The sequence below is a fragment of the Grammomys surdaster genome, unplaced genomic scaffold (genome assembly GCF_004785775.1).
Source record: "Grammomys surdaster isolate TR1022 unplaced genomic scaffold, NIH_TR_1.0 229, whole genome shotgun sequence".
Classification (NCBI taxonomy): Eukaryota; Metazoa; Chordata; class Mammalia; order Rodentia; family Muridae; genus Grammomys; species Grammomys surdaster.
In genome coordinates this window covers 3,592,264-3,604,265 of record NW_021604674.1, presented here as the reverse complement: position 1 = coordinate 3,604,265, position 12,002 = coordinate 3,592,264, and the positions used below count along the sequence as shown (strand labels likewise).

General features: G+C 42.9%; 1 protein-coding gene across 3 annotated transcripts in view; it reads right to left on the bottom strand.

Annotated features, from left to right (window-relative positions):
* Positions 1 to 10,983, bottom strand: part of Lgi1 (leucine rich glioma inactivated 1) — a 42,899-nt gene extending 31,916 nt beyond the window's left edge. For 2 of the 3 annotated variants that reach the window (XM_028773517.1, XM_028773516.1), the window contains exons 1-2: positions 10,440 to 10,983; positions 9,949 to 10,020 (exon numbers count right to left, since the gene is read on the bottom strand). In XM_028773517.1, coding sequence (XP_028629350.1) covers positions 9,949 to 10,020; positions 10,440 to 10,654 — 287 coding nt within the window. In that variant the 5' untranslated portion in view covers positions 10,655 to 10,983. The remainder of the gene's footprint in view (positions 1 to 9,948; positions 10,021 to 10,439) is intronic. The other variant, XM_028773515.1, reaches the window with a different exon arrangement.
* Positions 10,984 to 12,002: the final 1,019 nt, after the last annotated feature.

The following is a 12,002-nucleotide window of genomic DNA, read 5'->3' as shown; positions in this document are numbered from 1 at the left end:
TTCCTTCCTTCCTTCCTTCCTTCCTTCCTTCCTTCCTTCCTTCCTTCTTTCCTTTCTTTCATTTATTTGTCACAAGTGGGCCAGAATTAGAATATAGATTTCTTATCTGTGAGCATTTCCTGGGCATGGGCCCACCCCTTTATTATACAGTGTCATCTCAGGATTATCAAAATGCTTTCTTTCTAGAAACTGACATAGCTAGCCGACAGTTCCCCCTCTCTGTGTCTATCTGACGTCATCTGGTATCTCCTGGAACATCAAGGAGTGATTTAAATTGTATCTTAGGCCTGGTTTGTACCCAGCTTCATCTTCAGCAGCTTGACATCTCTTTCATCCTCAAAGGCTGCTACAGTGTGGGTTTTATAGTCTCCACTTAAAGCAGAAAGAAAACTGAGGCGAAAGGAGGTAAGATAATTTGAAACTCATACATGGTATAACTGGCATTCTGGACCATGATTGTCCCACAAGGGACTGGTTAAAGCTCATGACCATAGCCAGCTTCCTCCCCTTGGTCCCGCCAGCTGTGCCCAGTAGCCACAAACCAGAACAACTGCTCTGTATTTCCTGGGCAGCTTCCCCTTGTGATCAGACCCAAGACCTTTCAGGGACTGAGAGAGGTACATACAGAAGAAAAGGCAGCTAAGTTTAGGAGGAGTGGGTTGAAGAAATGAATTGGGCTTTCTAGCTCTGCATGTCCTTTCTTCCCTTAAATAGAGACTCTTCGAAGGGAAATTAGAACATGCAGATTTCTCAATCTAATTGGTAGCAGGACCTGTCAATCACTGAGATCTACACATACTGAGTGTCTCATGGAATGGTTCCAGGGCAGTGCTGGTTCAGCCACAAAGTAAACAACAATGAAAAAACCCGCTTCAGTTAAAAAACTGAGAATTCATTCAAGCTCTGGAGCCTTTTGCCTGATGACTAAACTTCAAGTCTTTATCTGCTTCCTGGGAGAGGAGCGTCTACTTGGAGGTCTCTAAGGAAAAGGCAGACTTATACCAAGCTGCTTGACTAGGTGGATAGCCTGGTGGTGAGGCATGACTCTTAACAAACCATTTTGAGTCATTCCTTATGGAGCGGATGGCTTCGTTTCGCCTTTAGAATAGTAGATATGACCTGTCCACCATGCCTTTCCATCAAGCCTCATCAGAACAGTGGTTCTCAACCTGTGGGTCACGACCCCTTGAGAGATCAAATGACATTTCACAAGGGTCACCTAAGACCAGCAGAAAACACATGCTTACATAGCGATTCATAACAGGAGCAAAATTGCAGCCATGAAGTAGCAATGAGAGTAATTTTATAACTGGGGGTTCACCACACTATGAGGAATTGGATTAAAGGGTTGTAGCGTTAGGAAGGGTGGGAATCCCTGCTTTAGAACAAAGTGAGGTTATAATTAAGCAAGCTCATATCTGAGTTTCGTGTGTGGGAGTTTCCAAAAGATGTCCCATAGGACCCATACTCCAGGGGAGGTTGGGAAGAATGGAATAACTTTAATTACGGAGTCTTTTCTATGGCAAGGTGAGCCATGAGCAGCCAAGCAGGGATAGAGCATGCAGTTGCCCTCACTGGAGCACCTAGCTCTATCCCTGCAGGATAACTGTTCCCCTGGACACAGGTTTGAAGAACACTGCACTATGACATGACTCTGAAGGAAAGAAGGCCTTTTTCTTTTACTATTTTGCTTTTTTTTTTCTTTCCTGTCAGCTTGTCTGTCTCTCTTTTCAAGCAAAGAGACCAGAGCTTACACATACAAATGAGGGCTGAAACCTAGGGAAACTAGGAAGTCCTTGCCAGCGATGCTGCCACTTTTTTCAGAGAGCCTTTGAAACACCCTTTCAGTCATTGTCCCCAGGAAGTGGGGCACATTTCCCCTGAATAACCTTGTTAGTGGCAGAGGTTGACCCTGCCGGATTTGATTTGGGGAACAAGACTACCCAAAGTCAAATGCTCCAAGATTATTCATGTCAGAAGGAAGTAAACAGAAGTGGTTAACAGTAAGGGCGAAGGTTTCGAAGCTGCTTCTACTGCTTAATAGGTATTCAACAGACACGGAGGGTGCTACCTGGCCCTCTGAGGACTCAGCACTTCCCCTGTACTTAGTTCTTAGTACATCCTCTCTGTACTTAGTACTTCCTCTGGAGAAAATTGCGTGTACCTTGGAAGGTCATGATAATGATATAAAAATTGAAATATTTATAATGTACAGCACCAGACACTCTAAAAGTAGCCAATGCCACTACCAAAGCTTGGCATTTCCTTGTGTGGCCTGTAAACCTTCAGTAAGGGCTCTCAAAGGAGAGGAGAGATAGCTGTAGAAGCATGGGATGAATCCATGGCCCTTCCTGAGGAAGATGTTGATACTGGGTGTCTTCCTCTATTGCTTCCCCCACCTTTAATTTTTGAGTCGGGGTCTCTCACTGAATCTGGGGCTCACAGATTAGCTAGTCAACAAATTCCAAAGATCCTCCTGTCACTTCCTTCCTAGCATAGGTATGAGCCACCATGCCTGGAAATGTTATTGCGGGGCTAAGGCTTGAACCCAGGGCCTCATGCTCGAGTGGTAAGTAGTTTCTAGACTGAACCATCTCCCCAGCCCCAGGTTATTGCTTTTTAATTGCACTTTACATTAAGTGAACACTCACAATCTTGCTATGTAAGTGGTCAAACAATTCCTTTTGGATCATAGACCTATGGGATTGATATTAAATATGGCTCCTTTTCAGCTACCACAAAGAAGGCCTATTTAGGCACCATTACATTATTTAGGGAATTAAAAACTACGTTATTTCCTTTGGTTTATTTTTGATAGAGATGCTGGGGACCAAATCCCAGGATGTCATAAAAGCAATTCATTAATATTTTTAACAATAACTAGCAGAGCAAGTTCTATACTGTGGGTTCTTTTGATTACCAAATTTGCTAGTTTATGAGAATTGATATAATAATTTTTATCTGTTTCTTTAACAAAGTGATTTTTCTATCTTATAGTAAAGTGTTCATAGATTAGAATAGAATATATTTTTTAAATATATTTTTGTAATTTTATTTTTATTAGATGTATTTATTTTATGTGTATGAGCGTGTGGGTCCCCAATGTGTGTGCATTTCCCACAGAGGCCAGGAGAAGGTGTTGGAGCCCCTGGAACTGGAGGTACAGGCAGTGGGTGCTGGGACCTGAACTTAGGTCTTCTGCAAGAATGAGTTCCTGGGCTGGAGAGATGGCTCAGTGGTTAAGAGCACTGACTGCACTTCCAGAGGTCCTGAGTTCAAATCCCAGCAACCACATGGTGGCTCACAACCATCTGTAATGAGATCTGATGCCCTCTTCTGGTGTGTCTGAAGACAACTACAGTGTATTCATATATAATAAATAAATAAATCTTAAAAGAAAAAAAAAAACCAAGTTCCCTAACCACTGAGCCATCTCTCCAACTCCATAGGATATAGTAGAATTTTAAGATTGGAGGAAGCCAATTATTATTAGTGTGTATTAGTGTGAAGGTCCCCAAATGCCAACTCAATGCTTTGTTTTGTCTTTATCCTGCTTAAAATAAGTTTCTAGATTTCTGCTTCCCTGAAGAGTTAGGAGGATAATGACTACATGCTCATCCATCAGTAACAGTCTCGACAGGAGAGGAGGATGTTACTCTTAGATAAGTCTTCTCCAGTTGCCCATCACTTCCTCTTCCTGTTGTCTTATGCCCAACTGCCGTCGGTTTTTTTTTTTTTTTTTTTATCTCACTGCCCCAACTAGTCCTTGAGTTTTAAAGCTAGAACCTATTCTTCCCTTGGTGTTTTATGCTTTTAGGATCTGAGGCCCAGCACCGTTTTGTACTCTGCCCAATGTTACACAGTTCATTCTTGGTCGTACTGGATTTTAGACTCCTATGTCTAAATCCTAGTTTAGATCCATTGGTATTAGTTTAGATCCATTGGCATCCTACCACGGGACCACGTATCTGACAACTGGCTCAGGTTAATTACTTTAAGCAAAAATCTGATGTGTTTTATAAACTGTGGTTGTGATTATTTATTCGTGAGGAAGAAGTGAGAGGGTTAAACATTTTTTTAATGATAAATAATGTACATTTTCTATAAAACAAATACTTGAAAGCAAGATTCCTCAGCAGGTCCCGATAGAGACCTGTGTGTAGGACCACAGAACCTTAAAGCTGGGGTTGTAGACAAGCTCAGATCATACAAGCAGACTCTAGTGTAATGCTGTGACAGGTTCAATAAAAAATTAAAACAACCACTATCATAAATCCAGTATTCGCTCATTCAAAGGAACAGTGTCATCCGTGAATTTTAATCCTTACTGCTATCCAACACACTGGACTCTATTGTGTACTTCCCACTTCATATGCTTAGATGTCAAAGAGTGGCTCAATTTACCCAAATCACACAACTAATAGGCATCAGAGAGGAAGCAGATACTCAAGAGGAAAAAGCTGACCACAAAGCTATTAACACTGGCCACATTGCCAGGTCTCCAGGAGGCAGAGGTGACTTCCCAGCTCATGCAGAAAAGCCCCTGCAACCATTCTGCTACCCACGTCAACCATAACCTCACCACCAGCTGGCATCGCCACCACCGCCAACCAGCCCTGAACATCAATCCTTCTGATCGCAGGTTATCAGGGTCACCTGATACATTACAATGAATCCAGGAACAATGGAAACACAAAGCACCTGACATCGATCACCACCTGCCTGGAGCTGCCCTGCTGGGGTGAAGTGACAGCAGGCCAGTCACTTTTGTGTCCCCCATGAAACTGGTCGTTGCTTTATAGCTGTGTGCCTTCTTCAAACTCATTCGCAGCACTGAAAATATGTCGCTTGCAACAGCACGATAAGTACTTATCTGGTTTTTTTTTTTTTTTCTCCCTTGGTCTCCAACAAACACTGGTTTTAACTAAGCAGATGCAAATAAGCAAGGGAATGAAGCGTTTATGCTTTTCTTATCTTAATGCTTCTCTACCTATTTGGGCGTCCCTCAGGACAGGATAAACAAACTGTTTACCCTTCATAGAACAGAGTCAAACTAAGAACCCAGGAAGCTAAATGTGAAACAAGAGTGGGAAAAGGGGGGGCTAAAGATAAAGTGGGTGTCAGATAGGGTTAGCTGTGTCCCTTCTAAGTGCTGGCAATCTTTTTCAGAAAACTTAGAATATCTCTTTGCATTTGTAGTGTGTGGATTGGGGTGGGGGTAGGTCACTTTCTGATGACTTATCATTTTCCAGTACTCTACGACTCTTTTATTGTCCCAAAGCTCTTCCCTAGGCCACGGCTCACTTCTGACCCTGCATGTCAGACATGGACCAGATATAAGCATAAATAAGACATGGATGTCCTTGGTGTATACAGGCTGTGAGAGGCTAGAGTTAGTGTTGTGATTGATAGTCTAGGATAAACAGGAAAAAGCCAAGTGCTATTAACACCAGCTCTGGTCTTCTGACTTTCTCTCCCTTCCTAGGAACCATTAAGAGCTTCCAAGCACTTGGGTGGCACCGTGACAGTTATTGTTTCAAAGAAGGTGACAATTAATGCTGAGGCTTCTAACTGAAACCTCGGGGGTGGGGCAAGGTGGCGGGTGACCGGAGATATGCTGCAGAAGCCTGAAAGTCCCTCAGGCAGGAACAGGTCTGGGTGAAGAGGAAGAGTCAGATTCTCAGGTTGCTGGGAAGATGAATCCTGGGAGGAGAGGCTGGTCACTCACCATTGGGCTTCTGGCCCAGATAACTGGAAGAATAAAACATGCTTTCAGTGAAAGCACTGCTCATCCAAAGGTAATTTACACAGATATAAGGCTCTGTGTAATTGGGCTGGCCGTAAAGTTTAGTTGGCAGAATGCTCTCAAAGTATGCACGAACCCCTCTGTTTGATCCCCAGCAGCACATAACAGGGTGTGGGGGTCTGGTGTAGGGGTGCACACCTTTAATTCCAGCATTTGGGAATTGAAGACAGGAGCATTAGAAGTTCAAGACTCTTCTGGCTAGATTAAAGAAGCTGGAGTATGTAAGACACTGTCTCAAAAAAAAAAAAAATTCAGACCTTACAGACCTATAGACTTTAGGGGAAAAGGGAAATTTGGGGGGCAGGGAGCTTCATAGAGCATCTGCTAGGCATAAGCCAAGACGTATTCATCAACATATAACCAGTTAAGAAAGTGTCCTCACACCCTTGAAGCGGACTGGTCTAGCTTGAGTAATTGTTGAACATTGCCACATTTTGTTCCTATTACAGTAAGGAACCCAGCGGTTTTAAAGGGCAAGATCTGCTGTGGATATGTCTCTGAACAAATGAGACAGCAAAGGTCCTAATGAAGTTCGTTGGTACAGATGAGCTTATTTCTTATGCGCACTATTTGTTTTTCTATTTATTTTGAGTTTTTGGATTCCTTGTGGACTATATATTTATGTGTCAGCTGTGCATTAATTTTGTTAAATGCCATTTTCCCTATATCAAAAGTAAATTCCATGTTTCACCCAAGATCAAATCTCATTTAAAAAAAAATGGATGTATTTTTTTCTGGTCTCACTGAATTTGTACAGTTTTTTTGTTATGCATTTGAGAGACATACTAAGAACTACTTCTGAGATTCACTGCCAGCAAATAGGAGTGTCTTAGGAGTCGAAGAGCCTTAATTCATTAAAATGTCATAAACAAGTGGCCATGTGATTTATTCCCTTAAATCTGAGTCTCCCATCATGAGCCTGAATCACTGGGGATTCCAGTCTGTAGTTGGGAAGGAACAGGGCCGTAATGTGTGAAAACACATTTCTCCAAATTGCGTTCACTGAAAGTCCCACTCCAGCACAGAAAGCAGGTAGGAATACATAATCATGCTCATTGGTTATGTTTCAAATTGGCCCCGTGAAAAACATGGAGACCAACAACATTTGCTTGGGAACTTCTCTTTTTATTCCCACAAAGGGAATGTTTGGTACAGCTGATCCGATCGCTTTTTATTGGATCGGCTTAATTTTTCTCTTTTCTCTAGTAGAGCGCTGATTTTATTTTTCCTGTTCTCCAGAATAGTCTGCCACACAGCCAGCCACAGTCTTCATCATCCCTCTTAGCTTAGGGATGGTCTGAGGAAGCACCTGGGACCATGGCCGTAATATCAGATTGTAACAGTGGGTGACAGGAATGGAACACCGAATCACAGACCCCTCCTTTTTCTTTTAATCCAGGCTGGCTTCAAACTATAGATCCTTCTGTTTCAGTCCTCTCAAGTAACACTATGATTGTAGGGGCACACTACCACACCTGACTGGGATCAGACATTTCTTATTCTACCAAAACAAAGAAGCCAATTGCCTTCAACAAAGATCAAGCAGTATTGATCCTAAAGTTGTTCTCTTCACAGATACATAATAGACCTATAGATTCATGGCCTAGAATTGATTGACAACTCCACACAATGCTAGTGGCACCTTGGTCTTCCTGTTCCAATGGCAGGTTGGTAGCAGGTAGGTCTCTTGGGATATGGAGCAGTACTGACCACAGAACACTTTCTATCTGCAGTCACAGTATGCCAGTGCCATTGATTTTCTTACTTTGTGAAAATGCTTTCATTTGGCTTTTTCCTAAGCATATGAAGAAGCAGAGAACAATGGGCAGGTTGCATGGGAAACAAAGTCCTTAAAAACACGGTCCTGGAGCCTATGGACAAACTTTGATTTTTGATGGTTTTGCATAAAATCAGTATGGCCAAATCTACTCTGCTGAAGTCAGCTAACATGAGGTCATGAAGGACATACAGGACAGAATCACTGGCTCCTTTGTTAACTTCTGAAACCTGAACTGCTTTTAGAAATAAGGGCTGGAATGTTCCATAGGCACTCAGAGCATGGGACCGAGAGGCATGGCACACACTCAGTGTGGGCTATTTAAAACCAGGCCCTTGGCTTCCCTCTGTGATTCTAAATACGTGAAATCACATTGCCCTGCAGCAGCCGGTAACTATTTCTATGACATTGCCCAGCATCTGTGCTCAGGGTGGCTGGGTCCACCCAACAAAAAGAAAGCGCAGTCCAGGTTTCCAGTGTCCAGTGTCCAGTGTCCAGCTAATGTCCACCTAGTGCCAGATCAAGTGAGTGCTAGGGAACTGAGAGGTCTTGAAAAGTTAAGGACTGGTGATCTATTGGACTATCTCAGGTGCCTTAGCACATTTTTTTTTTAAAAAAGTGCATTTTAAACAAGCCATTTATATGACCAGTAAATAGTGTAAGCAAAACTGATCTCAGGATCAGCACAGTCTATAGAAGGATCCCAGACTTATAGATGTTGTCCCTCTCTTAATTATAAACCTGTTTTAATTTTTTTCTTTAACATGTTAACACTTCCCTTAATCAAACGGATAAAAAACCCCTTAGAAACTTTGTACTTAATTGCCATCCAACCAAAGTCATTAGCCAGGGCAGGGCAGTAGCAAGCCTTGTTATATAATGTCAGAACACCTGATCAAGTTTGTAACTGCAATCAGTCAAGCCAGTTGTGGGGTTTCTGACAGACCCCAGAATATATTAAGTAACTTTTAGCATTTTATCTTGATGAAGAGAATTAGAGCGGCAGCCTTCCTAAAACAGGTAAGACTTTGCCACATCTTGAGCTTGACCTAAAGCTGTGTGTAGTGGGTCACACCTTTGATCCTGGCAGTGGGGAGGAAAAGGGAGGAACATCAGCAGCTGAAGGCCAGCAGAGCTCTTGGTAAGGCCAGTCAGCATGAACTACGTGAGACCCTTTCTTTTAAAAATAATTTTTTTTATATACTTAAATTTTATTTCTCTCTGATCATAACACTTCAAATATATGTCTTATCATTTCCGTCTTGTAGGTAAGGAAGCTGAAGGAGAGAGGATCTGAACAAGACCACAGAACAACATTCCAGTGATTACTGAGACGAGATTAGTGGAGTGAGATTGGAACACACGACTTTTCAATTTCAAATTCACACTGTTTATCCACGTATAAATAATCTTAACATAATGGCTAAGCACGGATGGCCAGGAAGCAAATATGAATCTAGAAAGCAAATAAATTAAAAGCTTGGATCTTAATCACACGGTTAAGATACCTCAAATTCAGTCTACTGACAGTTGACTGTGTATGGTTTTGAACTGTTTATCTGCCAACCGAAGATTGATGCCGGAACAGGGAGATCCCATGAGTCTCCTGTGATACCCGTGAAGAACTAGACGCCAGCCGCCAAACGTTACACATCAGAACAAATTATACATATTTCATTATCCCTGTGAAGAGGTCTGATTTCGTAGTCCAGTGCTATTTTAGAATATTTTTTAGGCATGGTCTGAGTATGTGGCTCCCTTGTGGCCATCTCAAAACATAGAACAAGGAGTATTTGCTATATTAATATCATCTTTCCCTCGCTGTGAGGGGACTAGTTATAAATTAGAGGAGATTAGAAAGCAGGCTCTTGAGAATTAGTATTTTAAGAAATTACCTAGAAAGAACCAAGAGTGTCTTTTCCCCCCTCTTTCTCCCCACATGGTAAATCATACAGAGGAGTAGTCTGTCCCAGATCCCGGAGAGACAACATCTTGAGTGCATATGTGATGCTGGGCTCTGTATTGACAAACCCAAGAACTCCAGCGCAAAATAACCGAAGTTCCCCAAGTTAAAAATGAAAGTAAGGTCATCAAAATTAGTATTCTTGTTGCATCATCCCAACAACTTCATAAACAGTCATTAAACTAGACAGCATCATAGGTTAGTGAATTTACCCATGCAAGAATCAACCTGCATGGTGGATGTGAAGTTACAAATAACCCATCTATCTCCGCTTTGCTGATCTTCTCACCCCTTTCAGAAGCATCATCACGTTCAACAGAAACAACATTAAGCTCATTTTACTAGAAGGCTTATCCAAATACATGCCATATTAAAAATAGACATGATATAAATGTTTCTCACAAGAGCTGCAGCGATGGTGTGAATAAGAAACTCCCTTCTGAGATTTCAGTAAAACCAGATCTCACAAAGGATCTGAAAGAAAACAAAACACACACACAAAAACAAACAGACACACACACAAAGAGACACACACAGAGAACAGATCTTATGTTAATCCGATTTACCATAACAGTTGCTATATTTCCACACTATTTTATCAAGTACGATTCTGCTCCTTCCCAGATGAAGCAAGAGAGAGAGAGACGAGCCTGCTCCAGGTGCCTCAGGATAATGTCCAGGGTGGGGGCTAGCTAAGCATGTTCACTAGCAGCTTAACAAAATCACAAATTTTTAAATACAGCAAAATGTTGGTGCTGTCAATGGTCAAGCATGCAAGAGGAGTCTGTCTTGCGAGCTCCATGCCCCTCTCAGAATACATACAAACCCCCAAATCCACCAGCTGGAATTTTTTTAAATTGTAAATTAGATATCAAAATGCTTACGGGCCTTACAGTGAGATAACATCAGGAGGAACGGTGCGTGGAATGGATCTCGCATTCTCACATAAAGCGTTATCTTTGCTACAAGTACACACGGCAGGGCATTTTGGCTTCGCTGGTTTCTTCCCCTCAGTCAGCAAAACCACAGAAAAGAGGCATAGGAAATAGGCAATTCTTTTCAGGGGAATGCGGGCATCTCCCATCCTTCTGCTGCTTTCTGATTCCATGCAGTCGAGAAAATATCCCCACACATGAACAGGGCTTCTGGAATTCAGCTGCTGATTGTCTTGCTCTAAGAACAGGTCACATAGGAGTCCACCCTTCTCTGCTTCTGTATCTGCCTTTTCAAAACAGGGACCTCCAGCTGATTCGTGAGCTGTTCCTCGCTCAGGCAGCGCACTGCTGGGGGAAGAGACCTGTGAGGTGCTCTGTGAATGGGAGCGAGCCAACTGCTGGAGGAAGAGAGCCGACTCACTTCACAGAAAACACTGAGCACAGACCAGTCTTCGAAGGCAAGCGAAGTGATGTAACAGAAAATAAACAGCTTTCTGCTTTCACCGGGAGGCCCTTTAATTGTTACCAAAAATAGGACGGCATTATGTCTTATTAGTGGGTGGGTGGGCGGGCGGTGGAGCAGTCATCTTAGCATAGGATATGGGCAATCTCGGGAACCTCTGGGAATTTGCTCTTCATGTAGCAAACAGCCTAGTAAGAAAAACTAGCTTGGGGGCCAGTCGTGGCTGGGAAGAGGAAGTTAAATCCGTGCTCTCCCTGGCAGAGCCCACCTGGTTGATGCCACCGTTGAATAATAAACCGGTGAACACACGGAGACTGTCAATTTCAGGGGAATACAGGGAAGCGTTCACTTCCCTGACACTTACCAACTATTACGAATTATTGATTTTCATAATCCCCCCACCACCTTGCACAGCCCACTCCTCCCTCCACGATGAGGGAGGCGGCAGAATTGTAAGCCATCCCTGTGTATAATCCAGTCTCCTCCCTTCTTGCTCTCCCCTCTTTGGCAGAGTTCCTCCTAAAAGGCTGGGATGAACTCCCTGCCAGCAGGAGGCAGCCAACTCCAGCTTCCTGGGGCTTTGAAACCGGGCCTGGCTCGCCCAGCAGGCTGCGATTAAGTGGAAAAGTGCTAGGGTAAGCTAGAGACCCCGCTTTGAGATCCCAGGTCATCTGGAAACAGAGCGGATTTTACAAACAAGGGAGTTACCCTGCCTGTAAAATGGGGACAATAGAGACGATAGGACAGATGGTCTTGTCATGACTGCGGGAACCAAATAAAAATCACAGACTCTTATTGGCATATATCACAGGAAAGAAGACACTCCCTTGGAAAGGGAAGTTTGTTTTAGGACAAAAATCAAGAGAATTTGGCCTTAATGTGGGGTTGTCCAGTTCATGAGAGTGAAAATATCCTTAAGACAGTAGAAAAGAATGTCCTTTGGCCACACTGATGGCAGCCATCCCTCATGGTGGTACAGCCACTCTGGTAAGTCAGGCATGGGCCTTCCTTTTTTTCGCTTTTTAAAATTGAACATATAAAATGGATTGTTCAAGTGC